Source organism: Parus major, chromosome 6, assembly GCF_001522545.3.
Source record: "Parus major isolate Abel chromosome 6, Parus_major1.1, whole genome shotgun sequence".
Taxonomy (NCBI): domain Eukaryota; kingdom Metazoa; phylum Chordata; class Aves; order Passeriformes; family Paridae; genus Parus; species Parus major.
The window spans coordinates 860,883-886,339 of NC_031775.1; the positions used below are offsets into that span (position 1 = coordinate 860,883).

A 25,457-nucleotide genomic window follows, 5' to 3' on the forward strand; every position below is an offset into this window, starting at 1 on the left:
TGCCCCATCCCTGGAAGTGTTCAAAGCCAAGTTGGAGAAGGCTTGAAGCAACCTGATCTAGTGGAAGGTGTCCCTGTTCATGGGAGGGGGTTGGAATGAGATGATCTTTAAGGTCTCTTCCAGTCCAAATCACTCTAGGATTCATTCTGTTATTCTGTGCACTTTCCAGCACCCCACAACAACCCTTGTGTGTTTTTCTGGAAGGGTAGTCCCAAGAAATCTGCCAGATGAGAGTACTCAGGAAATTGATTCCCTGGTGGAAGGAGGCTTTGATCCCCAGCAGGTGCTTCTTGGCATGGTAGGGTGGGAATGGAAAACCCTGAGAACTGGGCTCTGCCTGGATGGAGGTAGAGCAAGAAGAGGGAGCTGGTGACCCTGGCCTGTGGTAGGCAACAGCTTGGCATTAAGAGATTGATACATATGCCTGCTGTTGAGACCATACCATTCCTTGAAACTGTGCACAATTTATATGAATAGCGGGGTGTGAGGTCCAGGCCAGAGTGGGATTTTTAGTGGCTCTTGCCAGCAAAGCTCATGAGGACTCTCACTGATTCCGAGCTATGTCTGACACAGTGTGGCCAGGCAATACGCTTTTGTCAAAAAACATATTTAATTTTTCATTATTTCTTTCTGCATTTGGGCTTTTCCTTTCATCAAAGCCATTACTGTTTTCCTTCATTTTTCCAAAGGCACCAAACAAACAAGCCTTCAAAGTGAGACAAGCCTGATTTTTATTTTCCTTCAGGAAACTTGTTGTCCCTATTTTCAGAAAACAGTTCTTGCAAGTCCCTGCTGCTGGGCCTCCCAGTCCCGTGCAAGGGGAGCATCAAAGGGGACAGGGCCTGGTGGGAGCTGTTTACAACCTGAGAGTGTTTGGTGCTGCAGTCTCCATAGTTTCCAAAATGTCAGCTTTTGGGGAAGTTGCATGGATTTGATTTGGATCCTACCGTGTAGCTGCCTGGTCCTCCAGACTTTTAAATTTTTTTGTCCAGTGGAGCAATGAGCATCAGCCCTGGAACTCTCTTGCACACCTGCAGTTATTGCTCATAGTTTAACATGTCAGTTCTCCTGCATATGTTATTTTTTTCACATCTGCTTTTGCACACATTATTTGATTTACTCCACAGAGGAATCCAAGGACTTGGCCACAGCAGCACAGGAGTCGAAGGCAGAGCCCATTAGGACCACAGTGTCCCATGTGAAGTCAGCCAGGAAAGCATTGCATGCCTGCAAATACCCCAGACAAACAGAGGGCAATTTCAGAGAGGTATGGGCAGGGAAGTGAAACCAAAATAAACTGCTCCTTTCACCGGCTGGGTCTTTGCTAGTGTGGACTCCATTTAATTGTTTGGGGCTGAGCTGAAGTGGCTGTAAAGAGCAAGCACTCAGATTTGATGGTGGTTTACACTTCTTTGCTAAATGTGTGTCCCTACAAGAGGTACTGGGAAATGGTGTCTCCGGGGATGTGTGGGTACTGTTAGGTTGTGTAGTGGAGACCTGGCAGCAGATGTGCCTGTCTCTGCCGGGTGTTGCTCAATACCTTGGCTCTCCCACACAAAAAGCGTGCCTGGCTGAGCCTCTCTTTCCAGGCCAGCCACTGTGGTCATGTTCTTGTGTAAAGCAGTTCTTGTTACAAGTGAGTCCACACACTCAGCTGCAGCGTGGGCTTCACTAAAGCTTTTCAGGAGTGATCTTGTCCATCCACAGAATGACTGACAATCCTCTGACCTCCTTTGCAAGCTTGGGCTGTCCAGAGAGGATGGGCCCAGGAAAGCTTGTTCTTAACCTTTTCCCAAAGAGCTAATTTTGCTGCCATGCATGCTGCTAGGCTGACAGAGCCCCTGGAAAGATGGAGGAACTTGGGAAGGGCACAGAGTCATTGCAATGGAATGGCTGTTCTTCTATCACCTTCAAAACACTAGGAGTGAGGGAGGGTTTATTCATTGGTGTCCCTAAGGGCTTCTCGGGTCACCCTCAGCACCACTCACTGCCTTTCCCTGGATGACACATGGCACATGCGTCTTGGAGGTGTGAATTGAACATAAACAGGCTTTTAAGTGATGTCCTGGTTGGTTTCCAGACCTGGAGGAGGATGCCTTCGTGGGCACCATGAGATTCAGGACTTGCAAAGTAAGGGTTTGGTAACTTTGCCTTGAAACTCCTTGTGGCTGACTGTTTATTCACTTCTTTCTTTCTCTGACCCTTGTCAGCAGTTTATCTTAAGGCAACTCAGAGTGGCCTTGTTTCCCTGAGGAGGAAAGGGAGGAATACTCCAAGAATGAAAAGCATTCATTGATCACCAAAGACCACCAAGCAATAGAGTGGCAGAGGTGAGAAAAACACCAAGTTGTCTCTCCATCAGGCCACAGAGCCCTAGAATTATACATGCCTTGCAACAAAAAGGCTTAAAGGACAAAAAAGCGTCACAGGGACTGAGAGAAAGCCACAGATTGTCTATCTGAGGCCACCCTCTTATACAGACTACACCTGTCCCTGCTGCAGATGATGGGCATCTTCCAGTGCTGTTTCCCTGCAAGTGCTCAGCCCTTGGCATCGTGCCTGCCTGTGAGATGTGGTTTGTGTCTCAGCCTGAGCTGCTGTTTCCACCAGCTCCCCAAACTGGACATGTGGAGCAGTGAACTCGGAGAACTGCTCCCAGCCAAGTCTGGGCTGCCCCAAGGCGCTTGCCACCTTGCCTCACTAGTCCCTAACAAAGCAAATGGCAGCTCAGGCTTGTTGCTGTCGGTGGCAGGATTTTAACACCTTGTGGCTGTCAGTGATGTCAGTGTCCCATGCACAGCATGCCACTGGCCATACTCTGGCTGTAACCTAAACCAGCCTTGAAAGTATCCTTGGTTCTGTCCTGGCAGGAGATGAGTGAATTCAAAAAATCCGAAAGCAGCATGGTGTTTGCTTTCTTAAAATTGTTTTTGATTTAGGGTAGTATTTAAAACATTATGTTAAAACAGGTTGACCAAGCCTAGCAGAGAGAGTCACCCTTGGGAAAGACAACCTGAAAGGACTTTCCCAGGAAGACCAATCCCAAATCTGGCAGTTATAAAGCTGCTGCAGCTGTCAGATGGGCTTCTAGGAAAAATAACAGGACAGCGGGGCAGAGCTGACAGCTGAACTGGTACAGGTGACAAAAAGCAATGCTGCCTCACCAGGGACTGAAGTGGCCATTAGCCTCTCATAGGGTGTAAAAAATCAAATTGCATGCCAGAGCATGCTTTGGACAAAGCTGATTTAGGACCTGAATGCGCTGGGATATCTGCTGGTGAATGCAACTGGATTTTCCATCTGGAAGGCATGACTGTCTGGCCTAGAAGCCAATTTAAAGAACAAATTAGTTCTGGCTGTTTGTCAGAGTCTCCTCCTCAAAATGCAATAAGGACAGGGTGGTTATATAATGTAAACCATTCTTGGTAGTTTAGTGGTCCTGAAACAACAAACAAGCCAAGGAGGGAAAAGTCAGTTTGCAGAATTCAAAGCCGAAGGAGTTCAGCTGAGGAATTCAGTCCGCATGATCCAGCAGAGATGTGTGCTGCTATTCCTGTATGTCTTGAAAGGAAACTGCCACCAGATCCTCTGCTATTTTCTGTCCACAGGCCCTACTGATAGGCGTGATATTTCAGCCTCTGCACTAAACCCCAGTGCTCCAAATATGCAGGGACAGTTGTGTGCAGAGCCAAGCAGTGTTCCCCACTGCTGGGGCGCCAGTGGGAGGCAGCTCCTTCCTCACCAACACATATCAGAGCCCTCGGGAAAGGCAAACCTCTGTGGATAAACATGGCTTGTGGTGGCTTCGCCCTGATCCATTGCAACATTCACTGACACAGGCAGGATGGGAAGTTCAGAAAGAATTTCTTCACCTAAAGGGTTTCCCAGCATTGGAATGGGCTGCCCAAGGAGGTGGTGGAGTCACCATTCCTGGAGGTTTTCAAGGAATGACTGAGTGTGCCACTTAGTGCTATGGTTTTGTCGACAAAGAGGTGATTGGATAAAGGTTGGACTTCATAATCTTGGAGGTCTTTTCCAACCTAAATAATTCCGTGATTTGCAAGGTGCGTGGTAGGCAGCAGTCCCTGCCAACAAGGATTTCCATGCCGTCTCCTTGCTGACCCCTCTTAAAGCAGAGAAGTTTATTTTAATCGCTGTATTGGTAGCAGCATGTGGCCAAATTAAAGAAAAATATTTTTTGAGCCTGAAGGAAGTGAAGCACCATTTCAGACTGATGTCCTTCAAGGGCCATTGCAAGGGTCTGTTTACTACTTAATACTGATCTAGTAATTATATATGCTTTACTGCCCGCTGTTCGTAATCATCAACAGGCCTCTCAAACTGGAGGAAGGTAGGAAGCGTGCACACGAAGTGGACAGCACTGATTTATTGAGGAGAAAGAGGAAGAATGTTACAGCGCATCAAGATGAGGTTTCAAATGCCTGAGGTAAAAAAGGAGTGCTTGGCTTAGCCATGTGGGCAGTGAGTTTTGTGGTCAGAGGCTCCAGCTCTCCCCTTTTCTCATTGGGACCTGTCACAACGGATTCCCTTTTTCTGGACTGGCATAAATCTAGAGTGACTACACTGATATTGAGCTGGCACAGGACCTAAGTGGCAAAGACTAAGCAAGCTAAAAAGAGCTTTTTTTCCACTGACTTTAATGAGTCCCAAATGAGGAGGATTGGACTTTCTCTTAAAACAAGTTTGTTTATTGACACTCAGCTTCAGACATGACCTTTGGGTGCCCAGCCTGATGGAGATGCTTCATCCTGGAATACTGCAGCCATCGTGTGAGCTGCTCTTGCCAAGTGTGCCTTTGGGATAGAAAAGCCGCTTTCCATAGCCCCCCTGTGATGCTGCTAAAAGGAGGTAAAGCCCCCAGTGGCAGCTAAAAACCCAGCAAGTTGGAAGAGACTCCGTAGGTGGCTGAAGGTTTACTGGTGTAGCTGCTTTTAATAAAGCAGGTTAATTGCCCTGCCAGGGAGGGTTTCCATCAGGTGCTAAGAAAACAACAGCGGTGGGAGGGAAAATTCTGCAATGGAGCTGTGCTGCTCTCTGACACCATCAATCTGCTCCCAGGTTCACATCCTTCCTGCTTCACTTTGCTTTCCTCTCCCTCACACTGGTGTGCAGGAGTGACCTGTGGGGGGCAGAGGGCAGGAGTGAGGGCTTTTCCCTGCACGGGGGAACCAGAAGGACATTAGCAGTGCTCCTTGTCTCCTGGCTTTCCTCCGCGAGTAATTTCCAGGGAAATTGAACCCGACTCCGCTCCATTAGCCACTAACCTCTCATCTGCTGGGCCTGTCTTTTGCATTATGATGGAGCAGAGCTGCCTTGCACGCTGCTGTCAGGGTCTGAATCAGCTTTGATAAAAGACCAAGTGCTGGAATGAGAGGAAGTATTTACCTAAAGTTGTTTTCAATTTCCTGAGCTTGCTATATCCATTCTCCTTCGCTTCTGGATTCCAAAACCGTCGGTGTTCTGGGGGAGCCTTGCTTCTTTACTTTTGCTTCCCCCAGTGCAGTTGACACTTAGTCTGGATTTCCCAATCCTCCCAGCTCTGATTCATTAACTTCAAAGTTCATACAAAGCTGCTGCGGGTTTCCTGGCTGCTTGTGCGGGGATATGAGCCTGCCCCGGCACGGCAGAGTTTGGTTTTCCAACCAAAACTTGGTTTTCCTGTATGCACGTGGCATCTGTTCAGCCCTGGGCCTTGGGGGTTCTGGCTCACACCCATAGGGTGTTCACCCTATGTATGTTGACTGGTTGTCCCAGGTTGATGGCAGCTGGAGCCTGATCTGCACCTGCCAAAGCTGAAGAGAACGGGTTTTCTTAGCGATGTGTGTGGAAATAGGTAGTGGAGGATTAACAGGAACCCTCTGCCTGACAGAGGTGAGGGGGAGGCAGGAGGAGGGTGGGCTGTGGGGTGGATGGGATAGCCCAGCTGTGCACTGAGGCTGAAGGCATTCAGCAGTAGCTTTTCACTAAGCTGTTTAATGGTAAATCTAAATGCAAATCAGTGCTCTGGCTTATCAGTCCCACGCGTGCCAAAGCACTGTGGCCAACACCTCAGTGCACAAGTAACTAACTGAGCATACAATGCCTGGGCTTGGTTTTAATAGAGGGAGGTTTTCTGCTCAGCAAGGGGCCGAGGGAGTTGCTGCTGGGAACAGAGGAGCTTTTCCTCAGAGCCTCAGCTTTGGGAGGGAGAACGTTGTGCCCTGGTGATTTCATGTGTGAAAATATCACCCTTATTTTTCCACCTGGATGAGAAGATTTTGATTGTTCAGGCTAAGAACTTCTTTGCTACAGCTCAAGCTTTGTACTGCTCTAGCTGTGCTGAGAGCCTATAGCAGTGCTCTGCACCAGGGATTTCCCAGGTTCACCAAAACAAAGAATTTCCAAAGCAGCTCTCCAAGTGTAGGCGCATCTCTGTCATCAGCAAAACCCATCTCCCACTGTGGGAATTCTTAGGCTTGCAAGATACTGGGGAATAGTGCTGCAGGGAGGGAGTCTTTTTCTTGTCTTACTTGTAGCAATGTTGTTGTTCTAATTTAACTTCCCCACCCGGGCTCTGCAGGAACCAAGATAACAGAAGAAACAGGCCAGCAGAATGACCATCTCTGCAGACTCCAGTGGCACCGAAAATTAAAAATCAGCTCCAAATCAGGAAGAAAAAGCCCAGCAATTAACCAAAAAACCGAACAACTGCTGCAAAGAAATAAAACTTCTTCATGCGAAATGCTTCTTGGCTGTGAAGAGCTTCTGCTATGAGAGGAAAGTTCCTCCATGAAGAAGGGTGCAGAGCCTGGTTTGCTCAGAGCCATTTCTCTCATCATCTGAACAAAAGGTGAGAGGTTAGTTGAAAACACAAGGACAAGCGTGGGCAGTTTAACTGTGTGTCCACCACTTGCTGTCTCGTGCTCTTCTCCAGCAAAGCCTTCCCTCTGCGGGGTGTGCAGGAGAAGGGGTGGCCCCAAACTGTGCAAAACCTTCTTTTGCTCCATCCAGCCTTGGAAGCTTTGACCCAACCTCTGCAGGAGCTGCTGGTGGCCAGGCTCCCACCCTGGACTCAGCTCAGCTCTGCTTGATTGTTCTCACACAGCTCTGGGGACAGGTTCCCACCACTGCAGCTGCATGAGGCCAGTTTGGCTTCGCTGGGAGGGAGGCAACAATGAGCTCAGGCATTTTAGGGTTATGAAAATATAAAACCCTAACCAGATATTACTAACTTTGCTTCTTGCTTACTTCCTTTGCTGCTACCAGCGCTAGGAGTTCGTATTGTGCAGTGAGCCCCTTTGTTCTGTAGGAGACCAAGTGATTAAAAACAGCCATGATATTACTATGCATGGACAGTACATTTTTTCCATGTATTTTCATAACCCTTTCCCCAAAGGATCAAATGTGTCTTTATTCTATAACTCCACAATGGGTTAGAGCAGCTCCTCGGGCGGGAATTGTTCTGCTCCATAGGCCACTTAATACTTCCTATAAACAAATACCAAATTAGGTAGGTAATACTCAATATTCCTGACCTTATTTGCAAAGTATGTGTAACTGCATCTCAGAGAGACAAGGGTGGAGATACCTGTTGTGAACCTGAGGTTAAAGATGACAAAATACTTGTTGTGGGGTTTTGCTTTTTTCTGTTTTAGTTTTTGGAGTTGTTTGTTGGCTTTAGTTTTATTTTAATAAAAAATGAGGGTATGTGTAAAAATGGCATTTCCCACAAAAGAAATGCAGGGAAGCTTTGATGTCAGACCTCTATTGTACCTTATGCATCTCTGGTACCTAAACCAAAGTGTATCTATTTGAGAATGGAGTTTCACAATAATGCCATGGGATATATTTTTAAGTATGCACGTGCCTGCTTGCTTTTTGTGCCTAGTTAACGCTGTGTAATTTTCTAAATATTGTCTGAATTTCAGCCATGACATCAAGACTCCGCATCAGAGCAGGACCCCTTGGTCCTTCAGAGTCCCTGGCATGGGAGGTTTCCACTCTGCTTTCCTTTGGAGAACAGGCTGCTTGGGACAGAGAGAATACTGTGAGACCCCTAGACTTGCCTCCACTATGGGCCCAGTGTCAGATGCTGCCAAGTTGTTATGGAGGTGACACTGTCCCAAAACAAGCCCAAACTCTGGGATACAGAGCAGCTGAGGACAGGGAAGGTCCATGACCAGGAAAGGAAACAAAAACCCTAAATCTCTCTGCCTCAGTGTCCGTTTGTGCGAGAGTGTTCTGACCTTTCCTCGCAAGGGCCCTGAAAGCTGATGGGAGATTTCCTATTGCCCCATTGCTGTTTCTGCCGGGCAGCCCCCCATAGATGTTCCACTCTCACTGCCTCGCCCTGGAGGGATGTGGCTGTGCTTGCCTCAGCCCTTTGCAGTGCTCCATCTGAGCAGCATTTTGCAAAGGGATGGTCTGCAGACCATGTACTTCCACTTGCAAGAGTCCTTCCCATCCCCTTGTTTTGTTACCCTCCTTCCTCCTCTCTTCTCCACTCAGAAAACATCTGTTTCCAGATGTTGTTCTTGAGTCTAATAAATGCGGGGAAAGGCCTCGAGTTAATATATTTACAATAGCTGGAGATGTTGGCTGCTAGTTAGTGGCTCGTTTGAGCACACCAAGACCCCCGTGTTTCCTGCGGGGGGGGGGCAGGGGGGAAAGCAGAAGGACAGAAAGAGGACGGGGGTGGGGCTTTTCTCCCTAGTAAATGGTCTGAAAAAGGAAAAGTTAGTGGTGGGATTGAGCACATGGCCATCTCCAGACAGTTGGCTTCAACTTGCAGTTAGTGACAGGAAGGACATGTTATTTTTTTTAATGGAAGTTTGTCTTTAAGTGAAGGAAGGTGAGGAAAGCCTGCTGCTGTTACCTATCCCTTTTCAGGTGAAAAATCTACCTGTTGTAGATACCTTGCTGTGTTGAACTGTGTTCATAGAAGCAAGAACCTCATCCATACCCAGCCCTATCCATTTCTGGCCTGTGGCATGGAGTGGTTCATGTCCACTGTACCTGCCTCAGGTCAAAGATGGTTTAGGGTGTAATGAGACCACCCTGTGGCCTGTGAGCAATCCCCACATACCATGAGCACTGTGTGTCTGCTGCAGAGCAGTGCTGGACAAACTCTGTGAGGTGCTTTGCCCACGTACAGATGTCCCTGACAAAGTGCCCGTGCCAGCTCAAGACTGACCAAGCTGGAGTCTTGCCATGCCTGCTTGTGATCAGTTCATCCAGTGCCATGTGCTAGATGTGAAACTTTTTCTTTGTACAGAGGAGTTTCAGCTCCTTTGGGAGGTTATATACGAGTTCTGTTTGCTCCAGTTCTTTTTATGTTTGTGCTGAGGTCCTTAATTGCCCTGGAAGACCTGTTGGAAGTGACGGAAGTGTGTGGTTACTGTCCTTGCAAGGAATTTCATCAACCTCCCTGAGGAAAGAGAGATACAGCCTCTTTCAAGCTCAGGGTATGCAGGGTGTTCTCAGTCACCAGTCAGTGAAATCACTCCTGATTGCAAGTGAGTATTTGTTTCTACTCAACCAACTTTGACAGGCATAAAGTTTCGGGAGGACTGGTTTCAGGCCTGCGCTCACCTCCTCTCAGGCCACTGAGAGAGCTGAAGTCTGGGCTGTGCTCAACTCAAGGAGTGCTGAGATGATTCCACGTGCCAGGCCTGTCTCTGGAGGCAGCTTTCTCGTAGAGCAGTGCTGCAGACTTGATGTGTGCAGCTGGCTCAGGTTTGTGGCTTAAATTAATCCATCTCTATTGGCATGGGATGACAGAGCTCCTTAATAGCTCATGGATAGAAAAATTACCCTCCTGCACATCTGCAGCTAAGGCTTCTGCATGAAGCCCATCTGAGTGCAGCAGCTATGACATACCCTCTAAATGAGCTGATCAGCTGGAGAGGGGCTGGCGGGGAGGCAGGAAAAGGCACTTACAGAGTCATTCAGGCGATGTTCGTGTCTGGACAGCAGGATCTGTATCAAAAATCAGTGCAAAAAAGCAGAGCTCTCCCTAGCCAGCGTGGGGAAATGAGATGTAGACACCCAGCAGATTTCCATTTTTAGCTTAGAGGGTGTGTTTTTGTGATTTCAGTGCTTAGGTTGGTATAGAGCTGGGAGAGAGAGAGACAGCCTTAGGTGAAACTTTGTGTAACAAGGGCAGGTAGCTGCAGTCATCAGTAGTTCAGCCCCAGTCATTAGGGGCACTGCAGCACTGTCTAGGACACTCAGCACCAGTTGCTAACTGGTGTTTTCCCCAAGAAGATCTCTGCTTCTCCAACACTGTATCATCAGCCTCTCAGCATCTCCCTTTCATTTCTCTGTCCCCTTACTTGCTGTGATTGCAGGTGGTGTCTTGGGTAATTCCCATGGACTGTGGTTTACCTCTGGCACAGCCAGGGCCTCAAAGACTTCTTTCCCTTTTATAAAGAAATAGGCTGTTAACACAGGGACAGACTGGGCAGGGGGTAGGAGGCCGGGGTGGCTACACCTCCTAAAGGAATAGACACCCTTTGTGTGCTGGGTCTGTGGGTTACACATCTCTGCCCCGCTCATATGAAAAACTGTTGAAAGGCTGCAGCCGTCAGAGGGGTGTTTTCCATGCGTGCCGGAACAGCAACGCAAATTTGAGCAGTGAGATGACAAGAAACCCACTAAAAGAAATAAAGAAAGGATTTCCTGCCTCGCAGACGCTAAAACCCCATTTTGGAAGCGAGTGGCTGTGAAAGGCATGAGGCCATTCGAAGAATTGGGGCTGTGTGCTACCGGGCCCTCCGAGGGTTCGTCTGGTGGAGGAGAAACAGCTCGTGCTCGCGTTAACCTGCTCCCAGAAGGTCTATTCCATCCAGCCCCCTGAAACAGAGACCAGGCCAGAGATGAATATGAGTTTTCTCTGCCAGTTAATTTCCAGCACAGACTGCACGCAAAATCTTCATTTAAAACGTGTAAATGACAGCGAAAGAGCCACAAGGGAGCCAGATTTTAAGAGACCAATTTGCTGCCTGGCTTTTAATGACTGTGCACCATGGTGAGCTCTGTGCTGCTTCACTGCTGAGCGTGCTCAAGGAGAGGATGAAAGAATGGACAGACAGACAGGCAGGGGCTCAGCAGAGCCTGCATGTCACCCTGGAGGATAAAATATTGTAGGTTATGCTCAAAAAAACTGGGAGAGGTGGCCCTCCCTTGCTCCTGAGGAACAGAAGGAGGCTTTGTTTCCCAGACGCGTGGCTCGGAGCTGCCCCACGGCACGTTTTGGGGAGACTGCTCCCTGCCAAAGGGGGATTGTCTGTCTGGTGCCCTGTGCCTGGTGGGACACGGAGATGATGGGAAGCTCTGCTTCACTAGAGGGCCTCAGCAGATTAGTTCCTCTGAACACCCTTGGCAGGTTGTACCCCCAAATCAGGCTCCAGATGTTCCCCCCTTGCATTGCAGCTTGCCTGCCTGGGGTGTTTCTCCCTGCTGCCCTTCGCTTGTTTCTCGCGGAGCCCTCAGCCGCCAGTTGTTTCCAGATGTTTTCCTCTGCTTCTCACCCTGCCTGGCCGCTCTCCTCAAAATATCGGGGTCTAAGTACCCCTCTGCCGGTGCCTCAGGGCTGCCCCAGGATCTGCGTGGGGGACGCGGCAGCCACTTTGTACCGTCCCATAAAGCGCTCTCGGCTGCCTGGAGGAAAGGAAGACGCAGGCTGGTGTGAGCCCAGCCTCTGCTTTACAATCTCTTTCCTGCCACTATAAATAACCTCGGCGAGAGTCACTTCAAAGGGAAGGGCTGGCGGCGGAGAAGTGGTTTGGGGACCGAGCGGGACAGGGGCGTCCCACTGCCCGATCCCACCCCGGCGCTTTGCATAAATAAATAAATCATGCGGCAAGGGAGAGGTGGAGAGAGAGGGCGAGCAGAGGAGGTTACTTTGGGAAGCCGTGCAGCTCGCTCATCCCAGCCCCGTAGTTCGGAGGGAGTGTGTCATGTTACAGGGGAGCCGCGATCAGCCAGAGCACAACGTCGCCGGAGCAGCTGAGAATTACCTCTCTCTAATGGGGACTTTCATGTGCAAGCTCCTGGCCAGTCTGCGAAGGAACTGAAACTGACAGCTTAGAAAGAATCAAAAACCTACCAGCGAACCAAAAGACTGAAATACGGGAAGAAAAAAACCCAACCAAACAAAAAAACTTGATCAGATTATTTTTCCCCCCCCTCGCACTCTTTGCTGCAGTTGGATCCCTTTTTTCTGCACCCCTTTTATGTGTGTGTGGTTTGTTTTTATTTTTTAAAGACACCCTCCCCGTCCACTTTTGTCATTATTTGCTGTCACTTGTGATTTGCTGGCGCTGGGATCCCCTTCGACGTTCTTTTTCTATGCCTTCTGGATTGTGCTTCTTGAAGTAGGAGTGAAGCTTTATTTATTCTATTTATTTATTTATTGTTTCTCAGGACAGGGAGGGAATGTTGGAGGAGAAGAGCTGGAAAGGCGTCGACGAAGCAGTTTTTGACAGGGGGTGTGTGGCTCCCCCCAGGAGCGGCGATGGGGAGAGATGCTGCCGCCTCCCTCTCCTGCTGGGCTCGGGGCTGCCCGGCGTCTCCCTGCTCTCTCTGGTGCTGAGCCTCCTGCTGTACTTTCGGACCTCCGATCTGCAGTCCCGGGTGTCCCACTTGGAAGCGGACAGACCCACACAGCTCCCTGCCTGGCTCTCAGCAGACCAAATGGAGACAGCTATTTTGGGAAGAGTTGACCAACTGCTCAATGAGGTCGGTGTTCTTTCATTTTTGCATGTGTAGTTTGCAGTATGGTAGATTTTAGGCATATGCACGCTTGCATGGTCTCGTTACCCATTTTTTCCCCCCCTTCCTTAAAAATGTATCTCTGCACAAGTGATGCTGCTGCTAGGCTGAATTCCCTGTTCCTTTGGGTCCCTCCCACCTCTCAAACTTGCTTGGCGTTTACTTCTCTCTTCTCAGCCCACGCCGTAGCTTGAAGCCTGCACTTTGCAAAGAGGAAGACCTCATCCCTGGTCCTGGTGGGGAGGCAAAAACCTCCAGCCCTTCTCTTCAGGAGGAGTGTTGCATGCTGAAAGAGTTAGAATTAGAGCTAAAGGTTAAACCCATGGGTTTGAGCCCCAGGAGAGGGACAGGCAAGGCATGTCGCAGCCAGCACGGCTACAGGAAGAGGTAACTGCAAACACACCAATGTTGTTATGGGCTGGCATTGCTGCTGTACCAGCCCTGACCCCTTCCACAGCTCCTGGCTCAGGAAAATGACACACACTGGCGTTGCCAGGATGGTTTCTGGTACTGCCAGGGCATCAATGCAGAGCATATGGCTGTGTTACACTCACTTTGAGTCCCATCCAAACTCCACTTGAGCCTGTGGGCTCTCCTCTGACGACGAGGGAATGCTGCTACTGGCTTCAGCAGGTCAATAAAGAGGACCCAAAAGCACAGATTATTGTTGCTGACACCTTTTACTTTGCTGTGTTGATGCTGCTGGGGGCTGTCTGTGTTCCCCTGCTCTGGCTGCAATGAGTATTCCTTGCCTTGTTGGGCTTTGAAGTGGTGTTGACATGTGTCGGGGAGCAGATGGTGGCTCATGTCTCTGAACTCTCCAGACAGGTCCCCACTGACCTGTTCCCACAGCTCTGGGAGAGGCTTGGGGGTGAAATTCAGGGCCGAAGCCATTTCCACCCACCTCTCCTTTTCTCTGTTTACTCTAGCTTGGGCTTGAGTCATGCTGGAGAGATCCCTGGGGCTAGCCCAAAAATTGTTTGTATCTGAAAAAAAATCCCTCATGGGCTGCTATCGCCAAATGAGGTGAGGAATGGGATGATCAGAGTGCTGACTACTGGGATCTGCCTTGGGCAGTGCTGCCTGGCACCTGCAGTGACCTGGACCCCCCCACCCTGCTTTCTAGGAGCAGTGAAAGTCTGTGGTGAGGAGTTTAAACCTGCAGCTGACAGGCTCTGCTTCTGTTTATGGGTCTTGTGAGAGCAGTCCCTGGATCTGCTGGGGTATGCAGCCAAAAGCTGTGAACCTTGAGTTAGCAGACACTGCAGGAGCTGAAGGATATGGTTTTGAGTTGCCTTTTTGGATGAGGAATAAGGGAAAGACAGTGTCCATGGGGCAATATCCTACTTTAAAAAGGGATTTGGGGAGGCAGGAGCATTGTGAGTGATTGGATCTGTGCCCTGTGGTTGCACTTTCACGTGGGGACTCCTTCCCTGCCACCAGGCAGGGGATAAGTGCAGCAATCCCTCTGTTGCTGCTGGCATGTGTTTTCTGGGAAGCCAAAGTTTATCTCTACGGAGATTTAAGAAGTGCCACAGTAGGGCTCCTGGGAGTGGTGCCTGGGGCCAGGTGTCCTGCTGGCTCTGCTGGCAGCGGCACCTTTACACCATTTTATTGCTCGACTTGGTGAGGAAATGGGGGTCTCATGATGCCAGTGTGCCCAGCAGCACCCCTGTTTCCTGAGCAGCCCCTCCTGTGCTCCTGGGGGTGGCCACAGTCCCCACTGCAGCCAGCGTGGGGAGCAGCTGTAGGACAGCAGCAACTGCTGGAGGGGCCAGCACTTGCTTCTGAGTACCACCAGGGTTACCAGCTCCATCCTGGGCCACAGCTTCTAAAAGAGCTTGGAGAAAAGTGCTGGAGACTGTGGAGGAGGAGGGATGCCTGGCCTGTGTCTCCTGTCCCTTTATACCTGTCACAAAGTGTGATGCCCATGGGGGAGGAAGGCTCTGTCCCTCAGGGAGGAGACCCTTGCCAACTGTGCTTCTGCTCAGCATTGAAACTTCAGACCTCCACACTCAGCCAGAGGCACTGGCATGGACCAAGCAGCTCGAGGGCCAGGGCAAGGGGCTGCTGGTGGACAGATGGTGGGGTGCCATATGAGGCTTTTGATCAGGAAAGAAAAATCCTTCCGGTCCTCCTTTTCATCACGTCTCAAGTGGGGCCCTGGACTGACTGGTGAGGGGCAAGGATGGAGAAAAACAGGGTAGATAAAGGGAACAGGGAAAGGATGGGAGAAAAAATGTATGGAAAGCAAAATAAGTCATGCTGACCATGACTGGGGGAGAGGGGCTGCAGATGGGCTTGCTGTGGTGGACGTGAAAGTGGGATATTCATCTCCCCCTGCTCAGACCCTCGCCGCCTCTCATTGCCACATCCTCGCAGTTTCCTGGTGTTTCAACCTTAATGGGTTTCACAGCTGCCAGCTCAGTGTTATCCATCACAAAATAAAACAGCAAATCTTTAAAGGAACCCCAGCTTTAGAAAAAGCTGGTCAGAGGTGGGCAGGGAGGTGGGAAGGGAGCCACAGCACGGGAGCACATTTCTAGCTCTGGTGGCTGTGAAGATGAGCTGGAGGGATGTGGTGAAGTAAAGTCTGTGAGGGCAGATAGAGGAGCTCTAAGGTTATACTCAAAATCTGTAGTGAAGTGAGCTGGAGTGTGTCATACCCTCCAGTCTGGGCCATGGCAGTGCCCAGGTGTGCCCTGGGTGTTCCCAGGGGTCTGCAAGGGATAACATATGGATTGCACTGAGAAATGCAAATTGCCAAAGTTCTTTCAGACACCTTTCTTCTAGCTAAAATAAAGCAAAGTGGCAGGGAGAGGAGCTGGGTTGATTTGCTTACGATGGTAATTTTAAGGCAGCTGGTGGGGATGTTTTCTCAATCTTGCAGGCTGGTTTTCAAGCACTGGTGGCTGGCTGTGGCGGAGTTTCCATCTCAGCTCAGGAGGAGCGAGGAGAGAGCAGCAGATGCTTTCCCAGAAGCAGCCTGACCAGTGCTTCTTTTGCTACTGTGTAAACCTCTGCCTGGTGTAGGCGAATACCACCAGGGAATTTTCTACCAGACTCAAATTGACTGGGTTTTCTTGTAAAAACATCTGTGCAGAACGGGCCAGAAACAGGTAGTACAGGGAGAACTTTAACTCCATGTAGGAATTCGAATTCCTCTGCATTTATGAGACGTCATAAAATCATACAAGGAGCACAAATAAATTCACTACTGGCATTTGCAAGAGAGGCAAAGCTTTACAAAGAAGAAAACAAGGTCCTTTCCCATGCTGGGTAACATTTGGTGCTGTTTCATTTGCCAAGAATTCATCAGGGTGGAGAACAGGATGGATTCAGTGTTGTTGCTAGGAAAAAAAATTCCCAGAATTTGTGAGTTTGTAGAGATAGAAATGTGTATGTGTGATGCAACAGCAGGTAATCCCGTGCACCCTGTGGGGAGATCAGCTGCCCATCAGCCTTCTCAGGGGCTTGTGTTGAAGGTGTTTCTTGTGGCTTTAGTGATTCTGAAGGGATTCAGGAATGTGCCTGTGAATGGGGAGGGAGCACTGACCCTCACTGCTTTCCCAGTAGTCTCATTTCCCTGGAACTCTCTCCTTACTTACGGAAGCAAAAGAGGGACGCCAGAAAACTCCTTTTCCCTCCCCCTTTTATTCCATGTCTCAAAGCACACTGCACAACTGTTTCCTAGGGTTTGTAAGCTTGCTCTGAGCATCCCCTGCCTACATCTTAACTTAGTGTTCTTTGCCCCACAGTGAGGAGATCTATTCTTTTCTTTCAACTTCTCTGGTAGCTAAGTCCCATTTCCTTTCAGCCGCTTGCAATCGCTGTACCTAGGTGGTGTTATTTCCAAGCTTTTTGCTCCATCTGGGAGGACTTGCTGCTCGTGCCACATGGTCCCATGATCCCAGGAGCTGGGCCTTTAAGAAAAAACCGGGGAAATTGGAGGTAAAACAATAAGAGTTAACAAAACCACCCACCCCTGAAATCCTCCTGATGGTTGTAATAGATTATCTATTTAAAATGTGTTTCTCTTAGCTGTTGGAGATAGTGGTGGGAAATGATTTCACCTCCCCGGGTGACTGCAAACAACTGGGAATGCTAAAGAGCTATTAATCTGCCCCCTTTGAAGAAGTGCCCTCCCTCTCACCTAATCTCAAGTGCCCATCCAAAATAGACAGGCACTTGCAAGGTTTAGGAGACCACAGCCCCTTTCATGTCAGAAGTGGTCTTGCTGTCGCTGTTCTGTCCACCCATGTCAGCCCTGTCCTGTCACTCACTTGTGGTGAGTTAACAAAACCCACGGGAAAAGCCCGTGCTGACTTTACTGCCCATTTCCAGCGGTGTTGCAGCACGGCCTTCCTGGCCTTGCCCTCTTGCAGATGGGATTTTCCCTTTCCTTTCCCCAGTGCCTGATGGCTCCCTAAACCCACAGAGGAGCTGTGGCTCCAGCGCTGGCAAAGGTTCTTTTCAGCAGTGAATTTTTTTTTCAGTAGTTTTACTTTTTTGTTTGCTTGTTTGGGTTTTTTTTGTTGTTTTTTTTTTTGCCATGGCATAGTGGGGAGATGCAGTTGTTATGTCACTGGATAACGTGACAGAGGAGAGCAAGCCAGCTCTGCTGACAAAGCAATCCCCTCCATAGGAAGTGTTTTCAACCTTTCTGGAAGGCAGCCTGTTGCTGCTCTTGATGTTCCGTGCTCCAGGTATCCCCCAGGTGAAAAAGCAAACCCCAGATCCCAGGAAGGAGATTGCAAACGCTGCCATTCCCAGAGCCTACCTTCTTTTTAAATTTTGCTTACAGAAGCCAACCTTGCCCTAAAATTGAATGGTTTTCTGTTGCCTGGGAATGAAAGTTTCCTCTTGAAAGTGATATTTTTAGAGAGAAGTACATTTGGTTTGCTCTCCTGAACAAAGCCAGCTTCTTGTGTTGGACCAGGCAATATTTTGCACAGTGGAAACGAGGGAAGCAGAAAAGGCTGGGGAGCTTGTTTTGTTTCACCATCTCCACCCAAAGTTGAACTGAGGTCTCCAAGAGCCAAGGATTTTTTCTGTGGCAGTGTTTGTTTAATAGACTGTGCAGGAGAATGAATGCCAGGCGCTCCTAAATCCCTGGTAGGATTTGCCTCCCACTAAAGGGGAACAATCCCACTGCACTCCCCAGGGATGTGCAGAGCTCTTGGGCTTGAGGGAGACACGAGTGATGGGGGAGAATGTTCAAATGCTGGTAAGTGTGCGATGGCTGCATGGTCATGGTGCACAGGGCTGTGCTCCCAGCCTGCCCAGCAACATCTGCACCTCCCTTCTGAGGGGCCCCCATCCCTGAGAAGGTTATTTCAGTTGCCCCAGGTCTTTCCACTACCTTGACCCTGCAGATAAAGCCTCAGGGAAATGTTATCGGCCCTGTTCCGTTCCCGCTCACGTCCTGCTGGGTCATCACTTCCCTGTCCAGTTATGCTGCTCCTCTGCAGCCAGAGCTTCTTGCAGCACAGCCTAACTTGGCCATTCCCCCTTAGCCCTTCCAGTGCCTCTGCACTCGGTGGGGCAGGGATCTGTTCCATGTTTCCTTGCAGATTTGTGTCCTGTAAAGGCCCCTGTTGCAGCCAGGGTGTTTGGACACTTGTTGGATAGGAAATGGTTTTCTGTTCCTGCCGTTGGAAGCCATCACCCCTTCCTTGTCTGAGCCTGATTCCCAAACATGGGAACACCACCCCAGTGTGGCAGTCTCCTGTTGGGACGTTTTGGTTGGCACATGTGTAGATGGGAATGGGGCTGTGCATGTCCAAATACCAGTGTGAGTATCCAAAAAAAGTCTCTGCTCTCCTCCTTGTGCCCATGTTTGACCACTAGCAGTTAGGGGCCAGGCAGTGCTGCAGAGCAGAGCTGTGCCATCTGGGGTGGCAGCAGGATGGGAACGTGCCCAAATGCAGAGATTCACATATCTGTGCTTTTAACTGAGTAGGTAAACACTGATGAAATGCTCTATTTCCATTGGGAACTGGCAATTTTCCTTGCCTAAAACTCTCTCTTCACCCTGTTATCAAATCAACTTGCTATCAAAACATTTCAGTCTACCATGCAAAATAAAGCTCTGAAAATATTTGATTTCTAGTCTGTCACAACAATCATTACTCTTTTGACTTGCAATGAGGAAGCCAGTCTTTTCAAAATGAAAAAATGGAAATGTTCCAGCCAATTCTGCCTTCTTTCATCCCAGGCAGAAACAAATTGATTTACTTTTATCCTCTCTCAAAGAATTTTTCCCCCAAATTGATGCCTTCTTTCAGGAAGATGCTCAGTTACTTGTGAAAATAAAGCAATTTCTATATGAACTTGGGCTTGGGCTTCTCTTGTGCCCTATATGAGGCTATTTCTTTTGAAATATTGGCCTACTTGTGAAGCAGTACAAAAAACAGGAAAGCTCAACTGGAATGGGAATTTGGGCTTGAAGGTTAGGAGGGAAGAGAGAGTGATTCTGAAGCTTAGGAATCCCAGCAGCTCAGCCTTCTCAAATCATTAACCAAGTGTGATTCGCAGACATTAATGAATAACTTATTTGGATTGATTTGCATTTTCTTCACTAAATTACAGTTATTTTATAAAGTCTGTGAGGGGTGGTGAGGATGCTAACCCTGAAGCACATTTTGCTTAGGACATGGGTTAATTTTGTTGGTGTTCCCAGTGAGGGAAGATGCAGTGACCTCAGGTAGACTTTATTTGCCCTTCAAGAGATACACAGATGGGCCCAGAGAGCAGGAGACTGACACCCTGGCACCATTAGAAATCCAAACTCCTACATGAAATGAACATTCTGAGAAAATTCCACCTTGTGGAAGGTCTTGATAGGTTGTGTTCTTCCCTTTGGGGAAAAATTAAGTTTCACAGCATCTGAAGGTTTCAGGGGATGCTGTTGCTATTTTCAGTTCATCTTCAGCCTGTTTTCAGTTCATCTTCAGTTCATCTTCATCTTCAATCTTGAAGTGGGACCCTTCTGTCCATCCAGGTGTCTCCAGAAACATGTGGAGTCTGCTGCAGGGTGGAAGAGGACCTGCTTCAGATCTTCATTTTCTGTCCACTGAGTGGGTCTTCTGAGAAATGCAGCTTTGTCACGAGGACACAGTCACCAATTTATTTGCCACTGCCTGCTCTTGGTTTTGTAATGCCTGTCAGGAGGACCACATTTGGAGGCCATTACGAAACTCCCTCAGCCTGCTTTCAATCAAGCCCCGCATTTCTAGTTAAAGACTATGAACTTTGTTGCCTTTCTTCGTTCTCAAACTGTTCTGCCCTGTCTCTCCCATCTCCACTTGGGCAGCATCCCCTCCCAGCTCCACTTTTTCAAGAATTTGAGGCTTTGGTTTCAATGGTATAAATTAATCCTTTATAAATTAATCCTTTTTCTGTTTTTCCTCTTTTGGCAGAAATTAAAGTTCCACTTGCCAAGACATCGAGAAGTTCGAGACACACACCAGCGATGCAACTGCCCGGCAGGTAGGGATCTGGGACAGCTGGCACTTTGGAAGGATCTTTTTTTGTCTACATCTCATTGAAGGATTTTTTAATGCAGTCTCCTGTGTGAATGCAAAGTTCTGTGAACTTCCCTAACAGTTTGCTCCAGGTATGGGAAATTGATACAGTGATGTGGGCACCAAGTCTGGTATGTATGTAGGTGCCAACATGTGAGAGTAACAACAGGATAGACATCCAGGTAGGTGCCTAGATAGCCAACAAAGAGAGAAGGATGCATCTGGATGGCCAATATTCCCACTGATTTTAGATATCAGTTTTGAAGTGGTCAGAGAAGCTCTTGGGAAGTGCCTCTTTCTTGCCTGATTTTGGAAGGTTTGAGACATGTAGGCTAGATCAAACACCAAAGCTGAATTTTGGTGAGCCAAAATGCCTCTAAGATGAAAAGATTTGAATTCCTTGGTGTTCTACAACTATCTGAGGCATCTTGCAGAATTAGCAGCCTTCTGCTAGAAGCAGCCATTTGTGAGATGCTTGAATGAAGTGGTCACTTGAGGTCCCACTCATACAACGTACAGAAATATTATGGGATTGCCCAATTGCATTATGGTTTTAATCACGTTAATATCAAAAGGCTCTTTGAGATGCATCTTCTGAAGTGGTTTCAATACAATAAGTGACAAATTGCTATGGAAAAAACATTTGTGAATGGCATTTCATTCCATGAGTATGAATCATTCAGCCTTCCTCATTGTCTTTTGATGCGTTTGACTAGAAAAAAATAGAGAAGTGCCAGCTACCACTCACATCCAAAGCTGAAGTTCTGGGAGAATTTGAATCTGTGTATTGAAACTGGGTGACTGTAACTTGTTTTTCAAAGAAGGTGGCAGGGAAAGTTATGTCTGGGTGAGCACATGAAAGTAGCATTTCCGTTTTCAGTGGTTTCTCCTTTGGTTCTCTTTGGTGTCCAGTGTGACAGTATCTGGCGGTGTGCTTATCAAAGGGTATTTAAATGTGGTCAACAGCTGGGATAAGGGTGGATAAAATTACAGTGGGGTTGTCTTTGCTGTAGGTAAGGTCTCAAAATCATTGTATTTAGGCTTGTACAGAGGTACAGTCTCTTGCCAGAATAAAATGGATGCGCAACACAGCAGCTTGTAAAAGCAAGAATTAAAGCTATACAGGTTTGTAGGGGAAAAGAACTAAAGTCTAGGTCCAGAGCTGTAGAACATTGGAAGAAGCCTGATTTGACTAGTCCAGATCAGGACTGTTGGACTTTATGTTTAGTCCCAGAAAGAAACAACGGGAGCAACTTGGTTGAAATTTAAAAGATGGTACAAATTAAATGTTTATTAAGTATCGTTTATCAAAAGAACAGATCAAAACTGAGTTCAACTGATTTTAAATACCAACATTTTCCCTTCAATGGGAACACAAATCACAGCCCTTCTCCATTTTTAAGTTCTTGACTGGACTTGGACAAATAAATGCTGCGTAAAACCATAGGAGTGAATGTCCTCCTGGTGTTTCTGAGCCAGCTTGAAGAAGGAAACTTTAGGGTTGAATGCAGAGCAGAGATAAAAGAGATTTTCTCCTTTTTGAGGACATCTGAATGCCACTCTTACACCATTTGTGTGACAGATGAATCGCCCAGGTATTTTGGCATGGAGATCATAACACTTGGTTACAGATACCCACATCCCTTGGGAAGCTTTGGCAGCAGTCTGTGCTGGATTTCTCATAACTCCTAGGTGCCCATTCACTCCATTAAGCTGATTTTATTGCTGAATAACAGCTTTGGTTCAGGAGGATAATAATAAAAAATGTCTCATAAATGTCTCATAAGGGTTGAGGCTTCCTTTTTACCTGTCAAACCTGCTTGTCTTCATCAGATATTCTATGGATACAGAAACTATGTATAAAATTCTCCCCCACCCTGTCAGCTAATCTGTTGAGGGATATGAAAACCGTGGTCTAAAGGTGATGTTGTGGCAGGTGAGGTTTTGATTGGCTTGGAGCAGTACAGAAACAAAAGGCACCTTCAGCCAGCTGTTGTCGTCTCTTAGAGCCTTTGCTCCAGGGTATTTCCCTTTGGTCTCCAGGCTGCTGCAATGCAGGCCACCTGACCACGTTTCAACGTGGTCTCTCTTCCAGCACAAGACCTTGGGGATCCTTTTCCTCTATGCATTTTTTTCTCTTGTGTTTAAAACACCCCAAGGACCAGACAACATGACTTTTGCGGGAGACCAAGGTATTCAGAAGCGTCAAGATGTTGCAAGACTTGGCGCATGCCTGTTGCCTCTCACTGGCCCACTTCACTGCCTATAAACACATCATGCTCCTCAGCAAAATAAATGTTTATCAGAAGTGACATTTGAGTTCATCCCTAACTGTGAGTCAGGTCCCTGCATGGCAGAGAAGGGGAAAAGGAAGGCAAGTTAATTTGCTGACCTGTTCAGTGTGGATGTAGAGGTCCAGGGCAGTGTCACCCATTGCCATAGAAGAGCTTCAGAACAGATGGGACTGTGAACATAAATGGTTGGGAAAAGCTGGGAATAGGAGAAAAAGAAGATTGTGGAGTGTGTGACTGTGCTGTGGCTATCTGAGAGCCTGTGATAAGGATTCTAGAAATAACATGGTCAGGAAAACAGCACAGCTGTATTTATATCAAACGATAAGGAAATATAAATTTCTTTTGATTGGAAAACAGCTACTTCAGACCACTTGGGCTGGGTGTGACTACCTGTGAGATGTTGTGCCTTGGCACTGTGTTTTTTGAGTTTAGAGGTCACAGTGGGCTTCTCCAGCAGTGTCTCGGTGGGAAGGACACAGCCCTCAAGTTTAGCATAACCTATCTGGGTAATTAATGACTTTGTTCCCTTCAATAGATAATCTCTGTCATTCCTTCTGTCCCCACTTACTGATAGACGGATCTGGGACAACTTTGTCCAGGCTGGAGAAGAGAAACCTCAATGGCAGCAATGGCTGTACCCAGCTATTCTCCAGCCCCAGACCCCGTGCTGGGATGGGGCCAAGTGCGGGCAGGGAGCTCAGCACAGGTTTTGGTCTGAGGTTGTTGCATGCATGGATGTGACTTGGGAAATTTTTCTGGGACTGAGCAGATGCTTTTCCATATGGTGTGTGGATGTGGTCAGGAGCTACCTGAGGCTGGAGGATCCTCTTACAGCCAACTGACCTCCCTTAATTTCCTCCATGTAGTAAAAAAATGCTGCAAGGGGAAAGCATTTTGTTTCAGGTTGACAGGGAAAAAAAATCTAAGCTTTCTTGGCCTAATCTTGATCCAGTTGCATATCCAGACTGTGTCTGCCTGGGCAGCCTCAAACAGCCAGGGATTACACCACAATCCCTTCCCACAGCTTTCCTGGCGGAGGTGGGCGCTTGTGTATTTTGTATATTGTGACTCTCTTTATTAGACCTTCCCCATCATCCTCTCCTCAGCTCTGATTTTCACAGTCCCCACGTGGCTGTTTTTCACAGTGCTGGCTCTCTGCTCTGGTCTTCAATATCCCTTTAAAAAAAAAAAAAATAAAAGAAAGAAAAGAAGGCTGGCTGCTTTCCCTCTGCCTTGACAATGCTTGTTTTGGTCCGGTTTCTCCTTGGTCAGGTTGGGAGCCTGCGGTGCTGGAGGCGGTCAGCCGTGCAAGCAGGGAAGCAGCTCAGGGGGATGCTGAATGACTTTTCCATCCCTCCCTGTGGCAGCACTCGGGGGCAGAGGAGGGACCTGGGCAGCAGGAGGAGGCAGCTCCCAGGGACTGGCACTGGCAGTCAGAGGAATGTTGCACAGCCCTACCACAAAGCAGCGTACCTTCTGCTGTTACAGGGGCTTGGAGGATGGTGTGGGGCAGCTGCAAGGATTTTGGCAGTGGCCAGGAACTGATGTTTTCTCCGGAATGTCTTTGAGGCTTTGCAAAGGAATGTCCCCTGGGCATTTCTTCCCATACAAAATTTCACCCACGTTTCTCCACCATGGGGCACAGAGAAAACTGCTTGGACACCCTTCAGCTGCAATTGGCTTTACAGAAATACCAGCAGGAGATACCGCATCTCGAAATTGTTGCTGCTGTTCCCCTTCTTGCAGGGAAGCTTGCAGGAGCCAAGGTGCAGTGGTGGCCCCAGTTGCACCCAGGGGATGTGTGCCACATGGTGCACACACTCAGTCCAGGCATTCTGCTTTCCTTCTTGGCTACACCCATCCTGTGCAGTCCAGACCCTTCGGCACACTGGCAGCTTTTCATGGTTGTTTCCATAGCTTTTATATTTTCTCACTGTCATGTTTAATGTGATCCTTTTTCAGCTTGTTGGGGCTGCTTGGAAAAATCATAGAATCACAGACTGGTTTGGGTTGGAAGGGACCTTAAAAGATTATCTAGTTCCACCCCTCTGACACAGACAGGGACACCTTCTGTTAGACCAGGTTGCTCCAAGCCCTGTCCAACCTTGAACGCTTCCAGGGATGGGGCCAGCTTCTCTGGGCAGCCCTTGCCAGTGTCTTAATGCTGCTCAAGGGCTCCCATGAGATTAAAAACACTGGTGAGCCCCGAGAAGTGGAGGAGGTGTTTGGGATCCCTGGTGTGGGGTGAGGGTGTGGAAAGGTCAGCTCCAGCTATTTAAACACCAGCAGCCACAAGCTGTCTCAATGGCCCTGGCTCAGAGCCATGAGGAGGATGAGGTGGGAGGGTGCAATGGAACACCCTTGGCCCCGTGGCCCTACTGTCAGGAGGTGCATTGAACTGGTTGAAACGCTGTGGTTTTGTATTTCACCCCTTTTGAGGACAGTAAGTCAGCATGGCTTTCTCTGCTGACTGTGCAAAAGGTGTTTTTCCGCTTTGAAAGTGGCTCAACGCAGCTTTTTGACAAGCGCTAACAAAAAAATTGGAAAAGAGGACTTCAGTCTCAAGCAGCTGCTCCTTGCCAAAAGCTTTGAGCTCTCTGAATTGTGTTTTTCCTTGGAAGGACTAAGCCCTGCTGGCAGGGCAGGCCAGTGAGCTGGGATCTAGAGGGAGTGGTGCTTGGGCTGCTGCAGATGGGCATCCAGCAGCCATAGCAGCACGTTGCCATGTCAGAAAATGGGATTCTCTGGCATGCCACCCCCCTAGCACATCTGGAAGAAAAATTGCAGCATCATTGCTTAAATACTACCCTCCTTTTCCCCCTTCTTTGTAAGACATATTCCTGGGAATTCTGTTATTCCCTGA

General features: G+C 48.3%; 1 protein-coding gene across 15 annotated transcripts in view; it reads left to right on the plus strand.

Annotated features, from left to right (window-relative positions):
• Positions 1-11,771: 11,771 nt before the first annotated feature.
• COL13A1 (collagen type XIII alpha 1 chain) overlaps positions 11,772-25,457 on the plus strand; it is a 92,477-nt gene continuing 78,791 nt past the window's right edge. For 4 of the 15 annotated variants that reach the window (XM_033515493.1, XM_033515489.1, XM_033515495.1 and 1 more), the window contains exons 1-2: positions 11,778-12,741; positions 20,196-20,265. In XM_033515493.1, coding sequence (XP_033371384.1) covers positions 12,439-12,741; positions 20,196-20,265 — 373 coding nt within the window. In that variant the 5' untranslated portion in view covers positions 11,778-12,438. Of the gene's footprint in view, positions 12,742-20,195; positions 20,266-25,457 lie in introns of all 15 variants that reach the window. The other 11 variants (XM_033515484.1, XM_033515490.1, XM_033515486.1 and 8 more) reach the window with 8 other exon arrangements.